At 45.0% G+C, this 22,642-nt stretch overlaps 1 protein-coding gene across 3 annotated transcripts in view; it reads right to left on the bottom strand.

The window, feature by feature from the left end:
* Positions 1 to 16,104: 16,104 nt before the first annotated feature.
* TMEM33 (transmembrane protein 33) overlaps positions 16,105 to 22,642 on the bottom strand; it is a 41,258-nt gene continuing 34,720 nt past the window's right edge. For all 3 annotated transcript variants that reach the window (XM_073583419.1, XM_073583420.1, XM_073583418.1), the window contains exons 6-8: positions 22,232 to 22,365; positions 19,435 to 19,518; positions 16,105 to 16,906 (exon numbers count right to left, since the gene is read on the bottom strand). In XM_073583419.1, the coding sequence (XP_073439520.1) occupies positions 16,777 to 16,906; positions 19,435 to 19,518; positions 22,232 to 22,365 (348 nt within the window). In that variant the 3' untranslated portion in view covers positions 16,105 to 16,776. The remainder of the gene's footprint in view (positions 16,907 to 19,434; positions 19,519 to 22,231; positions 22,366 to 22,642) is intronic.

Raw genomic sequence — 22,642 nt, 5'->3', positions numbered from 1 at the left:
CCATCATCCTGCTGATACCCCAATGCTGAGCCGCTGCTGCCGTATGTGTCCCTATTACAGCACCTGATACCCCAATGCTGAGCCGCTGCTGCCGTATGTGTCCCTATTACTGCACCTGATACCCCAGTGCTGAGCCACTGCTGCTGCTGTATGTGTCCCTATTACTGCACCTGATACCCCAATACTGAGGCTCTGCTGCCGTATGTGCCCCTATTACTGCACCTGATACCTCAATACTGAGCCTCTGCTGCCGTATGTGTCCTTATTACTGCACCTGATACCCCAATACTGAGCCGCTGCTGCCGTATGTGTTCCTATTACTGCACCTGATACCCCAATACTGAGCCTCTGCTGCCGTATGTGTCCTTATTACTGCACCTGAAACCCCAATGCTGAGCCGCTGCTGCCATATGTGTTCCTATTACTGCACTTGATACCCCAATACTGAGCCGCTGCTGCCATATGTGTTCCTATTACTGCACTTGATACCCCAATACTTAGCCGCTGCTGCCGTATGTGTCCCTATTACTGCACTTGATACCCAAATACTTAGCCGCTGCTGCCGTATGTGTCCCTATTACTATACCTGATATCCCAATACTGAGCCTCTGCTGCCGTATGTGTCCTTATTACTGCACCTGATACCCCAATACTGAGACGCTGCTGCCGTATGTGTCCCTATTACTGCACCTGATACCCCAATGCTGAGCCGCTGCTGCCGTGTGTTCCTATTACTGCACTAGATACCCCAATACTGAGCCTCTGCTGCCGTATGTGTCCCTATTACTGCAGCTGATACCCCAATACTTAGCCGCTGCTGCTGTATGTGTCCCTATTACTGCACCTGATACGCCCTATACACACATGGCTCTGCTCCACACCCACTATACACACACGGCTGTACACATGCGGCTCCGCTCCGTACACCTTGTACACACCTGGCTCCGCTCTGTACACCTTGTACACACATGGCTCTGCTCCGCACCATACACCTCGTACACATACGGCTCAAATCCGTACACCTTGCACACACGGCTTCACTCCATACTCGCCGCACACACACGGCTCTGCTCTGTACACCCCGTACACTCACGGCTCTGCTCTGTACACCCCGTACACTCTTGGCTCCGCTCAGTACACAAACAGCTCTGCTCACCTCACACACACGGCTCGGGGCCCGGGGCGACTGCCCCCTCTGCCCCCCTGGTAAGCTACTGATCCCGTCCATGGGAATTAAGTCCCAGGTCTCATGGACGGCATAGTACGTCATATGGTAGAAAGGGGTTAAATGGACATACAAAACCAAATCTGGACAAAATCTTGTCCAGAAAGCCCCAGTGTACCCTGTCAAAGGCCTTCTCAGCATCTAAAGACAGGAGAACACTATGACCCCCAGACAGTTCCGCAACTTTAATCAAATCAATCTCCTTGTGCTGTCCTTAGCCTGCCGCCCTGCCACAAAGCCTACCGGGTCGAAGGCAACCAAAGAGGGCAGAATTTTAGGCATTCTGGAAGCAAAAAGTTTAGAAAAGATCTTGATATCACAATTCAGTAAAAAAATGGGCCTAAAATTGGCTGGGTTAGTAAGTGACCTCCCTGGTTTCAGAGTAGTGGTGATTGTGGCTTCCAACCCAGAAGGAGCTATAGTGTCTGAACTTTGCCATAGATTAATGGTCCTAAGCAAATAGGGAGACAAGTTATTAGAGAGAGCCGATAATACTCATTTGGTAGACCATCTGGCCCTGGAGCGGAGTTAAATTTAGAAGTCTTAATGATCTTTTGATTTTCCTGTAAATCAAAAGGGACAATTAAGAGAACTGAGTTGATCTTCAGAGATTTTCGGGAGATTTAATTTATCAAGGTAATTCTGAATGGAAGTGGAGTTTGGTTGCGTCACATGAGAGTCATCTTTTTAGTTATATAATTTAAAATAATACTTAGCAAATTCTTCAGCAATATCTATCAGATTATGAATTTTTGTAACATGAGGGCCTTCTAGATAATCTGTTTTTTATTTTTAATTCATTCTTGTTTTTTTAACTCTCCTTGCTAGAATTTTCCCTGCTCTGTCACCCATAGCATAAAATTGGGAATTAGTCTTCCTCAAGTTATTCTTATAAGAAGACAAGAGGTGTGAATGGAGTCTACAGTTTAAAATTTTCTGATATGTAGTAATCGATGGGAAAGCCTTATATAAATTTCCCAAAAGGTTGATCTGTCCTAGTAGATCTTTTAAAAGTTTACCTTTTTTTTTTCAAAAGAAGCTATTTTAATAAAGATACCTCTGATGTAGGCCTTATGAGCCAACCACAAAGTTCATCTGAGACTTCATCACTGTTGTTATATTTAGAATCATAGAATCGTAGAGTTGGAAGGGACCTCCTGGGCCATCTGGTCCAACCCCCTGCTCAAAGCAGGATTCGCTAAATCATCCCAGTTAGATGTCTGTCCAGCCTCTGTTTGAAGACTTCCATTGAAGGAGAACTCACCACTTCTCGTGGCAGCCTGTTCCACTCATTGATCACTCTGTCAAAAAGTTTTTTCTAATATCTAATCTGTGTCTCCTCCCATTCAGCTTCATCCCATTGCTTCTAGTCTTTCCTTGTGCAAATGAGAATAAAGTTGATCCTTCTACAATGTGACAGCCCTTTAGATATTTGTAGACAGCTATTAAGTCTCCTCTCAGTCTTCTCTTTTGCAAACTAAACATTCCCAAATCCTGCAACCTTTCCTCATAAGACAGGGTTTGCAGACCGGTCACCATTCTGGTCGCTCTTTTCTGAACTTGCTCCAGTTTGTTGATGTCTTTTTTAAAATGTGATGCCCAAAATTGGACACAATATTCCAGATGAGGTCTGACCAAAGAGGAGTAGAGGGAAATAATTACTTCACGTGATCTAGACTGTATGCTTCTGTTAATACATCCTAGAATTGCATTTGCCTTTTTTGCTGCTGCATCACACTGTTGACTCATATTCAGTCTGTGATCTATTAGTATACCCGTCTTTTTCACATGTGCTGTCACTTAGCCCTATTCCTCCCATTCTATATATGCTTTTTTCATTTTTATTGCCCAGATGTAGTACTTTGCATTTCTCCCTGTTAAAAACCATTCTGTTAGTTGCTGCCCACTTCTCCAGTTTATTTAAATCTTTTTGAATCCTCTCTCTCTCTTCTCTAGTATTAGCTATCCCTCCTAGCTTTGTGTCATCAGCAAATTTAATCAGTTTACCCTCAATTCCTTCATCTAAATCATTGATAAAGATGTTGAACAATACAGGGCCCAGGACAGAGCCCTGTGGTACCCCACTTGAGACATTCTTCCAGCTGGATGTGCAGCCATTTACGACCACTCTTTGGGTCCGATCACTAAGCCAGTTATGAATCCACCTAACAGTTGCCTTGTCCATTCCATACTTAGTCATTTTTTCAATAAGGATTGTATGAGAGACTTTGTCAAATGCTTTGCTGAAGTCAAGATATACTATATCTACAGCATTTCCTTGATCCACCCAATCAGTAATACCATCATAGAAGGAAATTAAATTAGTCTGACATGACTTATTAGTTACAAACCCATGCTGACTCTGTTTAATCACTTCATTCTTATCCAGGTATTGACATACATGTTGTTTAATAATTTGTTCAAAGATCTTTCCTGGTATAGAAGTCAGACTCACCGGCCTATAGTTGCCTGGGTCCACCTTCTTCCCCTTTTTGAAGATAGGAACAACATTTGCTCTTCTCCAGTCTTCTGGCACTTCTCCTGTTCTCCAAGAATTTTCAAAGATTATGGAGAGGGGTTCAAAAATTTCTTCTGCTATCTCCTTCAGTACTCTGGGGTGTAATTCATCTGGACCTGGAGACTTGAATACATTTAGGTTAGCTAAGTGTTTCCTCACTATCTTTCTGTTTATAGATATCCTGGATTCTTCTATTCCCTTAATAGGACAGTGAATAACAGTTGATGTTACATTTCCTTTCTGAGAGAAAACAGATGCAAAATAGGAATTTAAAAGTTCAGCCTTCTCAACATCCTGTCTTACCATTTCATCATTTTCATCCTGTAAAAATCCTATAGCATCTTTGACTTTTCTTTTACTTTTGACATATCCCCAAAATCCTTTATTATTGCTTTTGACATCTCTTGCAAGCCTCAATTCATTTTCAGCTTTAGCTAATCTGATTTGTGCCTTGCAGGTTCTGCAGACAGCATTATATTCTTCTTTAGATATGCCTCCTTCTTTCCATTTTATAAACATTTTTTGCTTCCTTTTTAGCATGTGCTTAAGTTCTGTGTTCATCCATCCTGGTTTCCTTAAATGCTTCCTATTCTTCCCTCTTTTCGGAATTGTTAACAACTGTGCTTTGAGAATTTCATTTTTCAAGATTTCCCATCCTTCCTGGACATTTTTGTCTTTAAGGATATCCAGCCATTGGATCCCTCCAATTCTCTTTCTGAATCCCTTAAAATCTGCCTTTCTGAAATCTAACCTTGACGTCTGAGTCTTCACAGGTCTTCCGCCTCTAGTTATCCAAAATTCTAAAATAGCATGGTCGCTACCTCCTAGGGTCCCAGCCACTTTTACCTCCTCAACCATTTCCTCCCTGTTTATAAGGATTAGATCCAAGGTAGCAGTTCCCCTTGTTTTCTCCTTTACCTTTTGGAAGATAAAGTTGTCAGCAAGAGAGGATAAGAATTTCCTTGACCTGTTAGTTTTGCCTGAGAGAGATTCCCAACAAATGTCTGGATAGTTGAAATCTCCCATGACAACTATGTCATATTTTTTGGAGAACTTGGCCATTTGATGCATAAAGAGTTCATCCATATCTTCAGCTTGCACAGGCGGCCTGTAGTAAATGCCTACAATGGTGTCCTTTCCATTGTTCTGTCCTTGTATTCTTACCCAAACAGTTTCCACAGAACTCCCAGTCTCTGAAGCTTCAATCTCTGTGCAGATATACGCATTTCTAACATACAATGCGACACCCCCTCCTCGTTTATCAAGTCTGTTTCTTGCAAATAAGTTGTATCCTTCTAGAAGTTGGAGGCGCCTGATTACCGTGTGCATTTCGTGCATTAATCTTGGCCACGTTTAAAGGTGTTTACCCTGTAACCAGTACCTCCAGCCCTGTATCCAGTACCCTGTGCTCCGTCCAGTACCTCCTGCCCTGTATCCAGTACCCTGTGCTCCGTCCAGTACCTCCTGTTCTGTATCCAGTACCCTGTGCTCCGTCCAGTACCTCCTGCCCCGTCCAGTACCCTGTGCTCCGTCCAGTACCTCCTGCTCTGTCCGGTCCCCTCTGCTCCTTCCAGTAACCTCGGTCCCATCCAGTACCCATCCAGTACCTCCCGCTCCGTCCCGTACGCCTAGTCCTGTCCGTAGCGTTTCCCTAGTCCTTTGAGCCGTCCCTCTTGGTTCCAGCTGTCGCGGTGTCTGACTCCCTCGAGTCTGCCCCTAACGATCCCTGTATAGGGGTCGTCTCCACCTGGTCCACTCGCTCTCGGGAGCTTCAGTACCGCGACCCAGTGGGTCCACTCTCGGACACCCGCCTTTCACTAAGCGTCACAGTGTAATCAGGCCATGGATCCCGCTGGTACCTCAGCTGCTACACAAAAAGAATTGCTCTTTTTGAGGGAAAACCAGACACGGATATTGTCCTTTATGAAATCCATGGACACCCGGTTTTCCGCCCTACAGACCACTGACCCAGGGAACGCTCCTCTGCTGGCCGGGCTCCAGCAGGAGCTCGTGCAGCAACGTGATACCCAGTCCCACATCCTGAGTTACATGGCATCCGTCGATGATCGACTACTCTCTCTTCAGTCCTCTGCTGCTGCCTCTGCTCCGCCTCGTGACCCAGTATCTCACCCGCCGCCACGTTTGGGAAAGCCTCCTAGGTATAGGGGAGATCCCAAATTGTGTCGGGGGTTTCTGAATCAGTGCCGTCTGCACTTTGAGCTCCTGCCCCAGCAATACCCCTCAGATCGAGCCAAAGTGGCGCTTATCGTGTCCCATCTTGAGGGGGAGGCCTTAGCTTGGGTAAATCCCCTGTGGGAGAGGGATGATCCAGTTGTATCAAGCATACAGAATTTCCTGGACACTTTCCGCAGGGTATTTGATGAGCCTGGATGGTTGACTTCCACTGCCGAGGCCCTTTTTAATCTCCGACAGGGAACTCTCACAGTGGGACAGTACACCATCCGCTTCCGGACACTATCCTCAGGGCTGGCGTGGAATAATGAGGCATTGGTTGGGGCCTTTTGGAGAGGGCTCTCGGGTAAAATAAAAGATGAGCTTACCGGCCGGAACACTCCCACCACCTTAGAGGATCTCATATCCCTTGCCACCCGTATAGATTTACGGTTCCAAGAACTGAGTCGGTTAGAGAGAGGAGACGCTTTAGGTCATACTAAGCCCCCACTCCCCGTTCTTCCACGCTTCCTAGTATTTCCGCTCCTGAGCCCATGCAGGTGGACCGGATAAAGTTGTCGGAACAACGACAGAGGGAGAGAATGGCACACGGTTTGTGTCTCTATTGCGACGGAGCCACTCAATTTCTGCCCGGAGAGACCGGGAAACTCCTCCACCTAGGCCAGGTAAGAGAGGCCTCCCTAGGTGACTCATTCCTCTCTGCCCCTTACCATTTCAGCTCTAATTATTCTAGGTCGGGAGCATAGATCTGTGGAGGCGTATGAGGACTCGCGTGCAGCTGGTAACTTCATTCGATTCGAAGAAGTGGACAAGTTTCGGATTCCGGTTGTTACCCTAGAAAACCCGCGCGCGATTGCTTCTGTAGATGGCAAACTGCTACCTGAGCCCATCACCATGGTTACCGCCGAAGTGGAGTTACAAGTTGGAGCACTTCATCTGGAAAGAATAGCCTTTTAATTCTTGCCCAACTTGTCTCACGCCTTGCTCCTTGGCCTACCCTGGCTCAGGTCGCATGAGCCAGTTCTTGACTGGCACTCAGGGGAAATCCTTTGCTCGGGCCACTCCTGCCATGAACGCTGTCTGCTGTCTGTTGCCTGTCCCAGTCTGCTACAAGTTCCTGCCGATCTTCCTTGGCTCCCCACGGCTTATCACTCGTTTGCAGATGTCTTCTATAAGAAGGAGGCGGAGACCCTGCTGCCGCATCGGAGCTACAACTGCCCAATCGAGTTGATCCTGGGAGCTACCCCTCCCAGGGGGAGAACTTATCCACTGTCTCCAGCAGAGACCTCGGCCATGTCCGAGTACATTTGGGAGAACCTGGCCAAGGGTTTCATTCGGAAATCGTCTTCTCCTGCGGGCGCAGGTTTTTTCTTTGTCCGGAAGAAAGATGGATCCCTTCGGCCATGTATCGACTACCGAGGCCTGAACAATATCACAGTCAAGAATAGGTATCCCCTTCCGCTAATCCCTGAACTTTTTGACTGCCTAAGGGGGGCCCGACTCTTTACCAAATTAGATCTGCGGGGTGCTTATAACTTGATCCAAATTTCTGCTGGGGACGAGTAGAAGACTGCCTTCAACACACGGGATAGCCATTATGAATATTTGGTCATGCCCTTTGGACTCTGCAATGCCCCCGGTGGTGTTCCAGGAGTTTGTTAATTAAATCTTCCGGGAACTTCTGTACTCGTGTGTCGTGGTATATTTAGATGACATCCTCATCTTTTCGTTCGACTTATCCTCCCATAGGAGGAGTGTTCGTCTGGTCCTGCAACGCCTACGGGAAAATCGACACTATGCCAAGATAGAGAAATGCCTGTTTGAGCAAACCTTGTTGTCCTTCTTAGGATATAATATCACGGACTCTGGGTTGAAGATTGATCCCGAGAAGTTGTTCGCCGTGCTCAAATGGCCGCGTCAAGTCGGAGTAAAAGCCATCCAATGGTTTCTGGGCTTCGCAAATTACTACAGGCAGTTCGTCCCTCACTTTTCCTCGGTGGCCAAGCCAATCGCCACTCTTACCCGGAAAGGGACAAAACCAAACGTTTGGCCCTCAGAGGCCAAAGACACCTTTCTTGCCCTGAAACGGTCCTTTGCAACAGCCCCGATCTTACACCAGCCAGTAGCCAGCAGGCCCTTCGTCCTAGAGGTAGATGCCTCCTCCACCGGAGCCAGGGTGATTCTTTCCCAGTGGATATCTTCGAGGTGCTTGGTTTCCTGTGGGTTATTTTCTAACTCATTTTCTCCCGCAGAATGCAACTATTCAATTGGAGATCGGGAATTGCTGGCCATAAAGATGGCTCTGGAGGAGTGGCAGTATTTTCTGGAAGGGGCGGTCCATCCCTTTATAATCTTCACTGACCACAAGAACCTAGCTTATCTTCAGTCAGCTCAAAGACTCAACTTCAGGAAAGCCAGGTGGTCTTTGTACTTTTCTAGCTTTAACTACAAACTTCACTTTCGGCCCGGTAATAGAAATGCCAAAGTGGATGCACTTTCCAGGTCTTTGCAAACACCTTCGCATATCATTGATCCTGCCAAATTCATCACAGTGGCACCCGTGAGTCTTTCCCCTATCCCGCCTGACAAAACCTTCGTCCCACAAATTAAAAGAATAGAAGTGCTATGCTGGGGGTACTCCTCCAAAATTGCAGGACACGTCGGGACCAAGAAGACCCTCATCCTCCTCTCCCGTTATTACTGGTGGCCTTCCCTTCACCAAGATGTGACGGATTTTGTAGCCTACTGCACGACCTGTGCTCGGAACAAGGTACCAAGGCTTCTACCTTCTAGCCTTCTTCACCCTCTGCCTCTTCCTGAAGCTCCTTGGCGACAAATCGCCATGGATTTCGTCACTGACTTGCCTCGCTCCTCTGGGTGCACTCCTATCCTGGTAGTAGATCGCTTCTCCAAGATGGCGCATTTTGTCCTGTTGCCCGGCTTACCTTCGGCCCCTTAGTTGGCCGACATCTTCATCCATCAAATTTTCAGACTGCATGTGCTCCCTCAGCGGATTGTGTCTGATCGAGGAGTCCAGTTTACCTCCCGCTTCTGGAGAGCAATCTGTAACCTCATGGGCATATCTCTGAATTTCTCCTCCACCTATCATCCTCAGACCAACGGGCAAGTGGAACGGATTAATCAAGTTTTTACATCCTACCTGCGTCACTTTTCTAACGCCCACCAAGACAACTGGGTCTCCCTGCTTCCTTGGGCAGAGTTCGCCCATAACAATCATCCTAATGAATCTACCACCAAGTCACTGTTCTTTGTGGTCTCAGGCCAGAACCCTGGTGTTCCCCTTCCCATGTCCACATCCTCTGGTGTACCCACCGCAGATGCCCTCTCCTTGGAGTTTTCTCAAGTCTGGAGGGAGACCAAAGAGGCTCTCGTGAAGTCCAGTGTCCGGATGAAGAGACATGCAGACAAGAGGCGGAGGGATCTCCCACCATACCATCCTGGTGACAAAGTCTGGATTTCGACCAAGCATATCCGCCTGAAAATTCCTTCTTACAAGCTGGGTTCCCCGGTACATCGGTCTCTTTGAGGTTCTTGGACGCATTAACAACGTGGCTTATAAATTGAGGTTGCCGACTTCACTCCGGGTCCCTAACGCCTTTCATGTCTCGCTCCTTAAATCTGTCGTTCTTAATCGATATCGCCCTGCACCGCTTCCTTCACCTGCTCAGCCAATAGGGGCCGATAACACCTTTGAAGAGATACTCTTGCCATGAAGAGAGTTAGGAGAAGAACCTTCTTCCTTATTGATTGGAAGGGGTTTGGTCCTGAGGAGAGGTCTTGGGAGCCTCAGGAAAATGCTAACGCTCCATTTATTTTGAGAAAATTTTTGGCCGATCTCAGGAGAGATGTCCAATCACCTGCTGGCACAGGGTATATCAGGCGGCTTGTTGGAGGCGCCCGATTACCGTGTGCATTTTGTGCGTTTATCTTGGCCGCGTTTATAGGGGTTTGCCCTATAACCAGTACCTCCTGCCCTGTATCCAGTACCCGGTACCCTGTGCTCCATCCAGTACCTCCTGCCATGTATCCAGTACCTTGTGCTCCGTCCAGTACCTCCTGCCCTGTATCCAGTACTCTGTGCTCAGTCCAGTACCTCCTGCTCTGTATCCAGTACTTTGTGCTCCGTCCAGTATTTCCTGTCCTGTATCCAGTACCCTGTGCTCTGTCCAGTACCTCCTGCTCCATCCGGTCCCCTCTGCTCCTTCCAGTAACCTCGGTCCCATCCAGTACCTCCTGCTCCGTCCTGTACGCCTAGTCCTGTCCGTAGCGTTTCCCTAGTCCTTTGAGCCGTCCCTCTTGGTTCCAGCTGTCGCGGTGTCTGACTCCCTCGAGTCTGCCCCTAATGATCCCTGTGTAGGGGTCGGCTCCACCTGGTCCGCTCGCTCTCGGGAGCTTCAGTACCGTGACCCAAAGGGTCCACTCTCGGACGCCCGCCATTCCCTAAGCGTCACATATATATTCCATACATTAAAATCAGAGGTGTACCATACACTCACTATGAGTTCTCCAATTGTACTAGTAGGGAAAACAGCCACGGCCTTGTCTATCACTCCTCAATTGCATAATTTCCCTGATGATTGGAGACTGAAAAGTTGCGTCCCCTAACACAACCCAATACCATCAGAGATGGAGGAACCGTGTTCTGATAAGCTAGATGGTCCCACTCCTCTTGAGTTAGCAGGACACAGCATACGTGGTGTCCATAAAGAATTTCCCATTTTGATCAATCTGTCCACAGAACAATTTTTCCTTTTGGCTCAGTCAATTTTAAATGAGCTTTGGCCCAAAGAAGACACCATTTTTGGATTGTGTTGATATATGGCTTCTTCACAGACAATGCTTTCTGGATGTATTCCTGAGCCCTTCCAGTGATCGGTAAGAGTGATCCATGCCTGTTTTTATTGCAGTTTCACTTTGGAGTGCGTAAATCATGAAAGTCCAATACTGACCTGTTGCATTGTTGTTTGCGCACATGGATTTCTCCAGAATCTCTGAATGATGTACTGTTGATTCATTAAGCATTGTAGATAATGAGATATTCAAAGTTTTTGCAATTTTATGTTCAACAATTTTCTGGAATTGTTCCACAATTTTTACATGCAGTTGTTCACACATTAGTGAGCCTCTGACTTTGCTTCTAAGAGACTCTCTTACATACATGCACAGACATAAATACAGTCACGTGACTTAGCTGAAAGTTGACCATTTTCCAGCCCTGAGATTTACTACTGCCAATTTTAACTTATTTTTTTTTTAATGAAATAGAAAACTGTCTAACTTCCAACTTTTGATCTATGCTCTATTGTGAATCAAATATGGTTATAAGAAATGTTCAAATTATTGCATTCATTTTTTTCTTTAGTCTCCTGGTACAGCCTGCCTAGATTCCAGAATACCTTTTTATTTTTAGCAAGGGCCGGTAAGCTCCTGTAAATGGGAGTTGGTATGTAAAGTGGCAATGAACTCTTGCTTTGAAGTGACTTGGGCAGAAGTTAACGTGACAGTCTCACAGGGCTCATGTTCCTCCCTAGAGATCAGAGGTGAGTGTTGAGATAGCAGTCTACTAAGTTATGGACACTGGCTGCAGGTCACAGCTGGCATTTAAGGGGGCCATTGGCTTGCTAGGTTGGGAGGGTAACCTAACTTGCACACACGTTTACCATCATTTTGACATGTCTCTAGAACACATACGTAATACTCTTGCCAGCAGAGTGAGTATATTTGGCCCGCAAAGCAAAATCCCCTATTTTGTCCTCTCTTCTCCAGTAGCCATCCACCACTTCCACTGTCCTCTCTCTAACCTCTTCCTTTAGATGCTGAACTCCAAAAGGGCCTTCTATATCTATGAAAGGGGGGGGGGGGGGCGTGAACTATTTTTCTTATCTGTTGTCTTCTCCAAGATCTTGTATAAGACAGTCCCGAATAAATAGTCACCCTACAAAAGAATAGCGCACAATTAAATTTTGGATTGGAAATCTGCTGAACAATTTTCAAGCTAGAAGCTAGAGAGCACAGGCACAGGCCCAGGCAGCAAATCGAACACTATCCACTGATGCATCCACCAGGACATAACGGCTTTTTGAATAGTGGGTGAAGATCCTAAAAGCTGCTCTGGGATATTTCTTATCTGAGAATATAGCTCTTGAAGTCATTTAACCAGGAGACCTACTGTAGCTGTACAGGTGGCCACCATATTTGACTTAAGGTACTGTCACACTAAGCGATATCGCTAGCAATATCGCTATAACTTGTGACGTTATAGCGATATTGCTAGCGATATCGCTGTGTCTGATACTTACCTACGACCCGCTCCCCCGCTGGTTATCGCTGATCGCGCAAGAACGTCCTGGACTGTTTCTCGTTGTCAGCTTCCTGTGGAGAGACGAGCGACGAGCCAGGCGGGAGGACGCAGGATCGCCTAGTGTGACAGGTAAGTAGCGACCCCCGTCCCCAGCGATGTCGCTGGTGAGATCTGTCTGTGTGGCAGCTCACTAGCGACCACTTAGCGATGTACCAGCGATCCTGACCGCGTCATATCGCTGGTCGGGATCACTGGTACATCGCTAAGTGTGACAGTACCTTTAGGCTGCAGCCTCCTATGCTCACCTAAGGAATGTGTCAGTCTTCCTATCTAAAAGATCTTTCAAAGATTCTAAATCCTCAAAAGGAAGGACCAGATTTTTGGAAACTAGCAATTCTGACAAATTTTGAGGAATTTTTCCCCATATTTCACAAACGCGCATTTCCTTTTGAGAGTATTAGGACCTGAAACCTTCTTAACCATTTTCTTCCACTCCTTTTTGATAAGGGAAAGCAAATTTCTGTGGACCTGAAACACAATCTTTACATTCTTCCAGGTTACTAAACATGGAATCCTGTACCAACATACATTCATTAGGAGTTTCTACTCCCATAGTAGACCTGATAATCTTTAGCAAGTTCCTCATGTCTTCCACCGGAAAGTATGGTTGACCATATTCACAGTCAAGAGTTTAAATCTGAGCAATTTGAATCAACTACACTGCTCAAAAAATAAAGGGAACACTTAAACAACAGACTATAACTCAAGGAAATCAAACTTCTCTGAAATGAAACTTTCCACTTAGGAAGCATCACTGATTAATAATCAATTTCACATGCTGTTGTGCAAATGGAATAGACAACAGATGGAAATTATTGGCAATTATCAAGACACCCTCAATAAAAGAAGTGGTTCTGCAGGTGGGGACCACAGAACACATCTCAGTACAAATGCTTTCTGGCTGATGTTTTGGTCACTTTTGAATGTTGGTTGTGCTTTCACACTTGTGGTAGCATGAGACGGATTCTACAACCCACAAGTGGCTCAGGTAGTGCAGCTCATCCAAGATGGCACATCAATGCAAGCTGTGTCAAGGTTTGCTGTGTCTGTTAGCGTAGTGTCCAGAGGCTGGAGGCGCTACCAGGAGTTGTGGAGGGGGCCGTAGGAGCAGGACCGCTACCTCCGCCTTTGTGCAGGGAGGAACAGGAGCACTGCCAGAGCCCTGCAAAATGATCTCCGGCAGGTCACAAAAGTACATGTGTCTGCACAAACGGTTAGAAACAGACTCCATGAGGATGGTCTGAGGGCCAGACGTCCAGATTGGGGTTGTGCTCACAGCCCAACACCGTGCAGGACGCTTGGCATTTGCCACAGAACACCAGTATTGGCAAATTCGCCACTGGCGCCCTGTGCGCTTCACAGATGAAAGCAGGTTCACACTGAGCACATGTGACAAACGTGACAGAGTCTGGAAACGCCGTGGAATACAATCTGCTGCCTGCAACATCCTTCAGCATGACCGGCTTGGCAGTGGGTCAGTTATGGTGTGGGGTGGCATTTCTTTGGAGGGCCGCACAGCCTTCCTTGTGCTCGCCAGAGGTAGCCTGACTGCCTTTAGGTACCGAGATGAGATCCTCAGACCTCTTGTAAGACCATATGCTGGTGCGGTTGGCCCTGGGTTCCTCCTAATGCAGGACAATGCCAGACCTCATGTGGCTGGAGTGTCAGCAGTTCCTGCAAGATGAAGGCATTGAAGCTATGGACTGGCCCGCCTGTTCCCCAGACCTGAATTCGATTGAGCACATCTGGGACATCATGTCTCGCTCCATCCACCAACGTCACGTTGCACCAGACTGTCCAGGATTTGGCGGATGCTTTAGTCCAGGTCTGGGAGGAGATCCCTCAGGAGACCATCCACCGCCTCATCAGGAGTATGCCCAGGCGTTGTAAAGTAGGGAGGTCATACAGGCATGTGGAGGCCACACACAATACTGAGCATCTTTTCCTTGTGATGAGGCATTTCCACTGAAGTTGGATCAGCCTGTAATTTGATTTTCCACTTTGATTTTGAGTATCATTCCAAATCCAGACCTCCATGGGCTATTCATTTTGATTTACATTGATAATTATGTTTTATTGTAATGAACATATTCCACTAGGCAATGAATGAAAATTTGCAAATGGAATATTTCATTCAGAGATATCTAGGATGTGGTATTTTAGTGTTTCCTTTATTTTTTGAGCAGTGTGTTTCTCTGGACTCCTATTTCTTCCTCAGAGCGAACATCTGAAGGTACGAGATGCAAACCGGAGGAAGTGGAAGGGCCTCGGGTATGACGAATTTCTCTCTTAACCGTGTTCTTAACGTTCTAATTTCTTGAAATAAAGAAGGGTACTCTCCCACCACAGTTTTGTCTATACATAATCGGCAAAGCTTTCTATAACATTTTGGGTAACGATTCCCTGCCCAAGGAACAATCCTTGTTCTTAGTTTTTGTAATCGCTTTCTTGGGTCTATCCTAAAAATAATGTAGTCAGCACACCCTTAAACTAAAGAAAAGGAAGGCACTCGCCCTCATCCTAAGCATTGCAAACTACCACGCTAGAAGGTTTCAGATTATGCCTGGTGGTGATGGAGATAATCAGATTTTAGATGCTGCACATCCAGTGCCAAAGATATCCACACACAAATCACACTCCAACCTCTCCACCAGGGCCAAGAACAAAGAGCTGTCTAAGGACAACAGGGACAAAATTGTAGACCTATACAAGGCTGCGATGGGCTACAGGACATTATGCAAGGCGCTTGGTAAGGCGGCAACAACTGTTGGCACAATCATTAGAAAAATGGTAACACAAAACGTCTGTCAATCTTCCTCGTTCTGGGGCTCCATGCAAGATCTTACGCCAGATCTGATGTCCAGGCCTGTTTTAAGTTCCAAATGACCATCTGAATGATCCAGAGGAGGCATGGTAGAAGGTAATATGAGACCAAAATAGAACTTTTTGGTAACAACTCCACTCAATGTGTTTGAAGGAAGAAAAAGGATGATTACTACACAAAAACACCATCCCAACCGTGAAGCATGGTGGGTGAATCATCATACTTTGGGGTTGCTTTTCTACAAAGTGGAAAGGACGACTGCAGCGTGTAGAAGGGAGGATGAATGGGGTCATGTATCACAAGATTTTGGCTAACAACCTCCATCGCTCAGTAAGAGCATTGAAGGTGGGTTGTGGTTGGGTCTTCCAGCATGACAATGACCGAAAACACAGCCAGGGCAAATAAGGAATGGCTCCTTAAGAAGGATTTCAAGATCCTAGAGTGACCTAGCCAGTCTCCAGACCTGAACCAAATAGAAAATCTTTGTAGGGAGCTGAAACAATGTTGCCCAGCGACAGCCCTGACACCTGAAAGATCTGGAGAAGATATGTACGGAGGAGTAGGCAAAAATCCCTGCTGCAGTGTGTGCAAACTTAGTCAAGAACTACAGGAAACGTCTGACTTCTAATTGCAAACAAAGGTTTCTGTACCAAATATTAAGTTCTGTTTTTCTATTGAATCAAATACTTCATGCTAATTATGCAAACATTATACAAACCTACAATAAAAATTACAGACCTTTCCATTCTTTGCAAGTGGGAAAACTTGCAAAATCGGCAGTGTATCCAATAGTTTTTCCCCCACTGTACCTTTGTTTTTATGTGATGCAGAGACATTATGAGGATGGTTAGTATAAAAGAAAGAAAATATTAAATTAAATCTAAAAATCAAGATGTCATGGTATCTAAACAAATATTTTTTCCACTGGAAGTAAATGATATTTGAAATACCACACGTTATAATTTGCTTGTATTGGTGCAGGTATGAATTTTATTGCATTTTTTCAATGTACATTTGGGAAAAAAATGAAAGAACTAAAACACAGAGTTGGACATTTCCAGGACCTATATACTTCAAAAAATGTCCTAAAATGATGGCGTAAATTAGTTTATCATATGTACATTTCAACAGTACTCTTTATACAAAGGAGATAATATAATCTGAAAGAAACATCTGAGAACCAGAAACTAATATTTCTTTAATTTGTACTCTGTTCCTGGAAAGCTGAATCTAAAACATTTAGAGAGGACGGTATTTTCTTTTACAAATACATTTTGTGCTCAGACAAACTTTGTGTATTTTTTGCAGCTTACGTATTAAAAACCCCATGCTGCAACTCTCTAAGGCGATCACTGGAAAGGAGATTCCTGACGGTACTGATACAAGAAGGTACAAACTAGGGTCAATGTCAAAGGGTGTAGCAGTCAGGCTTACATTCACCTAAGGGGAAGAAGTCACAGGGATCACTCTAAGAAGTTGTAACAAGTGATGTATAAAAAGGCAGACGAGGATTCAGCATGGATCTGTGTGGGCGCCATCATAACTGTAAACCATCTAGATTTCGTTTGGAGAGCAGAAATACCAGCTGCAAATGCTCATTTACATACATATTGTATAATTTAATTAAGAATAAGTTATGCAACGGTTGGTGCTAGTCGGCTTATAAAGGCAATGCTGCTGAGACACAATCTTCTGACAAAGTCTGGACATGCTGGTTTCATTATAAGGTGCTCCAAGATAATCCTCAGCTCTGTGAACAAAGTCCTGGAAAACAGGGATTAAACATACTTTGTATTAGCAGATTGCCCTTCACTGAAATTTGTAGGCTATTGTGCAAAGCAAAGGAAATCTGGATTGCAGGTGTCCCAAACTAGACAGCAGAAGCGGCTCTGACCCAGAATCTCCCATAAGAAAAAACCTGGTGACAGATTCCCTTTATGCTATCTGAGAGCAGCACAATGTAGGGGCACTTACTGGGCTGTTTGCTGTCATTTTAATAAAATCGCTGGTTTCTCTGCTGCAGATCAACAAGTTCTCTAAATGCTGAGCTCCGCCCTGTATAGCCCCGCCCACACCAGATTGACAGCATTCCATTTACACTGTGCAGAGGCAGAAAGCTACCAATCAGTGGTGGGGGCAGCGTTACACAAAGCATGAGGACTATATGGCACAAGACAACTAGTCCTCTAGTGGTAATCTACTGCTGATAAAACACTGATTTCATTGAAATAACAGTCCAGTAAATGACACTACAATCAAGGCATCTCCCCCTACCTTATATGCTGCTCTCAGATTAAATACCTTGCCGACAAATTCCATTTAATGATAAACTAAGGCATGCCCAAGGGTCTGTGGAAAATAGAGGTGCTTCTCACAAAATTAGAATATCAAATAGTTAATTTATTTCAGTTCTTCAATACAAAAAGTGAAACTCATTATATAGAGTCACTACAAACAGAGTGATCTATTTCAAGTGTTTATTTCTGTTAATGATTACGGCTTACAGCCAATGAAAATCCAAAAGTCATTATCTCAGTAAATTAGAATAATTAACAAAAAACATCTGCAATGTCTTCTTAAGCATTAAAAAGGTCCCTTAGTCTGTTTCAGTAGGCTCCACAATCATGGGCAAGACTGCTGACTTGACAGATGTCCAGAAGGCAGTCATTGACACACTCCACAAGGAGGGTAAGCCACAAAAGGTCACTGCTAAAGAAGCTGGCTGTTCACAGAGTGCTGTGTCCAAGCATATTAATAGAAAGTTGAGGGGAAAGAAAAAAGTGTGGTAGAAAAGGGTGCACAAGCAACGGGATAACCGCAGCCTTGAAAAGATTGTTAAGAAAAGGCCATTCAAAAATTGGGGGGAAGATTCACAAGGAGTGGACTGCTGCTGGAGTCATTGCTTCAAGAGCCACCACACACAGACGTATCCAGGACATGGGCTACAAGTGTCGCATTCCTTGTGTCAGGCCATTCATGACCAATAGACAACGCCAGAAGCACCTTACCTGGGCTGAGGAGAAAAAGAACTGGACTGTTGCTCAGTGGTCCAAGGTGTTGTTTTCAGATGAAAGTAAATTTTGCATTTCATTTGGAAATCAAGGTCCCAGAATCTGGAGGAAGAGTGGAGAGGCCATAATCCAAGCTGCTTGAGGTCTAGTGTGAAGTCTCCACAATCTGTGATGGTTTGGGGAGCCATGTCATCTGCTGGTGTAGGTCCACTGTGTTTTATCAAGACCAAAGTCATCGCCGCCATCTACCAGGAAATTTTAGAGCACTTCATGCTTCTCTCTGCCGACAAGCTTTTTGGAGATGGAAATTTCATGCTCCAGCAGGGCTTGGCACCTGTCCACATTGCTAAAAGTACCAATACCTGGTTTAAAAACAACAGTATCACTGTTCTTGATTGGCCAGCAAACTCGCCTGACCTTAACCCCATAGAGAATCTATGGAGTATTGTTAAGAGGAAGATGAGAGACACCAGATCCCACAATGCCGATGAGCTGAAGGCTGCTATCAAAGCAACCTGGGCTTCCATAACACCTAAGCAGTGAGACAGGCTGATCGCCTCCATGCCATGCCGCATTGATGCAGTAATTGATGCAAAAGGAGCCCCGACCAAGATTTGAGTGCATTTACTGAACATACATTTCAGTAGGCCAACATTTTGGATTTTAATCATTTTTCAAGCTGGTGTTATATAGTATTCTAATTTACTGAGATAATGACTTTTGGGTTAGCATTGGCTGTAAGCCATAATCCTCAAGATTAACAGAAATAAACACTTGAAATAGATCACTCTGTTTGTAATGACTCTGTATAATATATGAGTTTTGGGGGCTAATTTCAGCTTAATAGGAAATCTGACCATCTCCCCACTGACAGCCGTGCCTCTCGAGATAGATGCAGGTCCCACTGTGCCTGAGGGCATGCCATAAATGTATGAGTCAGGAATCCCACTTTAGCCCTGTGGCTTCCAGCCATTCTTTCTATATTGTGTTGCAGCAGTGACATTACTGTACATCGACACTCGATTGCTGCAGCCAATCATGTACATCGACACATGATTGCTGCAGCCAGTCATTGGCCTCAGTTGTGGAGCTGAACTGGATGGCAATGATTGGCTGCAGCAGTCAAGTGCTTAGACTAAACTCATCGCTGCCGCACAGTCTATGGGCAGTAGAGAAATGGTGGCGCTGAAGCAAGAGGAATAATAATGCTTCTTTAATTATTTTATGACATTTTCCGTGCCCATGGACCCTTTTTTGTCAGTCCCAGACAACCCCTCTTACCGGCAGTAAGGATTTCTTCTGGAGGAATAACGCAGGGTTAGGAATCTGTAATAAATAAAAGGCTGCAACAAGCTCCCCTGACCGCTGTAGAAGAAGCAGAAAATACATACATGGTGTAAGAACCGGATCGGTAATTAGCATCTAATCTAAGGAGACAGGCGGAGCTCACAAGACTCCAATTACAACATGTGCACAATGCAGAACTCATACACTACGTGGTTTGTAGGTTTTCTTTGATGTAATTAGTGAATAACATATGAACGCCAGTCACCTGCTTAAGTTACCATATATACTCGAGGAGTATAAGCCGAGGCATAATTTTGAAATAAAAAACTGGGTAAGTTTATTGACTTCAGTATAAGCCGGGTATGCATTGTCTCCCATCATCCCTATCTGGGTATGCATGGCTCCCCGGTCCCTGTCCTGGTATGCATGGCTCCCCGGTCCCTGTCCTTGAATGCATAGCTCCCCGGTCCCTGTCCTTGAATGCATGGCTCCCCGGTCCCTGTCCTTGAATGCATGGCTCCCCGGTCCCTGTCCTTGAATGCATGGCTCCCCGGTCCCTGTCCTTGAATGCATGGCTCCCCGGTCCGTCCTTGAATGCATGACTCCCCGGTCCCTGTCCTTGAATGCATGGCTCCCCGGTCCCTGTCCTTGAGTGCATGGCTCCCCGGTCCCTGTCCTTGAGTGCATGGCTCCCCGGTCCCTGTCCTTGAGTGCATGGCTCCCCGGTCCCTGTCCTTGAGTGCATGGCTCCCCGGTCCCTGTCCTTGAGTGCATGGCTCCCCCATCGCCGTCCTTGTATGCATGGCTCCTTATCCACTAGCCTTGTATGCATATTTCCTATTAAAAAAAAACAAAACTGAAAAACTAGATGTCTTTTCATCCATAGTTTTTAAATGTTTTTATTGAGCTTTGCTGTGTTTTTTTTGCATGTGTTGTCATTGTCCAATAAAATTTAAAACTTTTTGCCTTTTATGAATTGTGGGTGTTCAAGGTTCTGTGAATGCTTCTTTGCTCTTGTGTTTCCTTCCACATTCATTATTAGCATGCTTATGGAGAACCCCTAGTTGTAATACTTTGCAGCAGTGCCCTCCGTCTCTTCTACAGTCATGGCCAAAAGTATTGACACCCCTGCAATTCTGTCAGATAATACTCAGTTTCTTCCTGAAAATGATTGCAAACACAAATTCTTTGGTATTATTCTCTTCATTTAATTTGTCTTAAATGAAAAAACACAAAAAGAATTGTCCTAAAGCCAAATTGGATATAATTCCACACCAAACTTAAAAAAGAGGGTGGACAGAAGTATTGGCACTGTTCGAAAAATCATGTGATGCTTCTCTAATTTGTGTAATTAACAGCACCTGTAACTTACCTGTGGCACCTAACAGGTGTTGGCAATAACTAAATCACACTTGCAGCCAGTTGACATGGATTAAAGTTGACTCAACCTCTGTCCTGTGTCCTTGTGTGTACCACATTGAGCATGGAGAAAAGAAAGAAGACCAAAGAACTGTCTGAGGACTTGAGAAACCAAATTGTGAGGAAGCATGAGCAATCTCAAGGCTACAAGTCCATCTCCAAAGACCTGAATGTTCCTGTGTCTACCGTGCGCAGTGTCATCAAGAAGTTTAAAGCCCATGGCACTGTGGCTAACCTCCCTAGATGTGGCCGGAAAAGAAAAATTGACAAGAGATTTCAACACAAGATTGTGCGGATGTTGGATAAAGAACCTCCACTAACATCCAAACAAGTTCAAGCTGCCCTGCAGTCCGAGGGTACAACGGTGTCAACCCGTACTATCTGTCGGCATCTGAATGAAAAGGGACTGTATGGTAGGAGACCCAGGAAGACTCCACTTCTTACCCCGAGACATAAAAAAGCCAGGCTGGAGTTTGCCAAAACTTACCTGAAAAAGCCTAAAACATTTTGGAAGAATGTTCTCTGGTCAGATGAGACAAAAGTAGAGCTTTTAGGGCAAAAGCATCAACATAGAGTTTACAGGAGAAAAAAGAGGCATTCAAAGAAAAGTACACGGTCCCTACAGTCAAACATGGCGGAGGTTCCCTGATGTTTTGGGGTTGCTTTGCTGCCTCTGGCACTGGACTGCTTGACCGTGTGCATGGCATTATGAAGTCAGAAGACTACCAACAAATTTTGCAGCATAATTTAGAGCCCAGTGTGAGAAAGCTGGGTCTACCTCAGAGGTCATGGGTCTTCCAGCAGGACAATAACAAAAAACACACTTCAAAAAGCACTAGAAAATGGTTTGAGAGGAAGCACTGGAGACTTCTAAGGTGGCCAGCAATGAGTCCAGACCTGAATCCCATAGAACACTTGTGGAGAGATCTAAAAATGGCAGTTTGGAGAAGGCACCCTTCAAATATCAGGGACCTGGAGTAGTTTGCCAAAGAAGAATGGTCTAAAATTCCAGCAGAGCATTGTAAGAAACTCATTAATGGTTACCGGAAGCGGTTGGTCGCAGTTATTTTGGCTAAAGGTTGTGCAATCAAGTATTAGGCTGAGGGTGCCAATACTTTTGTCCGGCCCATTTTTGGAGTTTTGTGTGAAATGATCAATGTTTTGCTTTTTGCTTCATTCTATTTTGTGTTTTTTCATTTAAGACAAATTAAATGAAGATAATAATACCAAAGAATTTGTGTTTGCAATCATTTTCAGGAAGAAACTGAATATTATCTAATACTTTTGGCCATGACTGTATATACGGCATTTAACACTAGCCATACTTTAATATTTCTTAATTCATGTCCATATTCCTATTGCAGGTTCATACCTGAGCAGCATGAAGATAGTAGCTGGCATTAAAAAGATCTCATTGCAAGCGATGAACTTGAGAATATTTTGCTGATTTGAATTCAGTTTCTCCAGAAGTGATCTGATAAATGGCATACTGTTTGCTCCCTTGGCCTGAATTGAGAAAAAAAAAAAAACCACAAGAAAAATCAAAACAACTGTACTCAAGTGTAGGCATTTAGCATGACATTTAAATTATGAAAATCTTACAAGGATCTTTTATGATCAACTCCGTACATTCATAGCAGAAGTATAATAAGGACATGGAAGTCACTAGAATGTCTGAGCTTGGGCAGATTTAAAGCGGATGTCTGGGAAAAAAATAAATAAAAAAATGGGCCTAAGCACTAACAGAGAGGCAGTTGCTACCTACTGGCCTGTTGTGCCCGAC

Source organism: Dendrobates tinctorius, unplaced genomic scaffold, assembly GCF_039654945.1.
Source record: "Dendrobates tinctorius isolate UK_male_01 unplaced genomic scaffold, ASM3965494v1 ptg000079l, whole genome shotgun sequence".
Classification (NCBI taxonomy): domain Eukaryota; kingdom Metazoa; phylum Chordata; class Amphibia; order Anura; family Dendrobatidae; genus Dendrobates; species Dendrobates tinctorius.
This window is presented reverse-complemented; position numbering and strand designations above follow the sequence as displayed.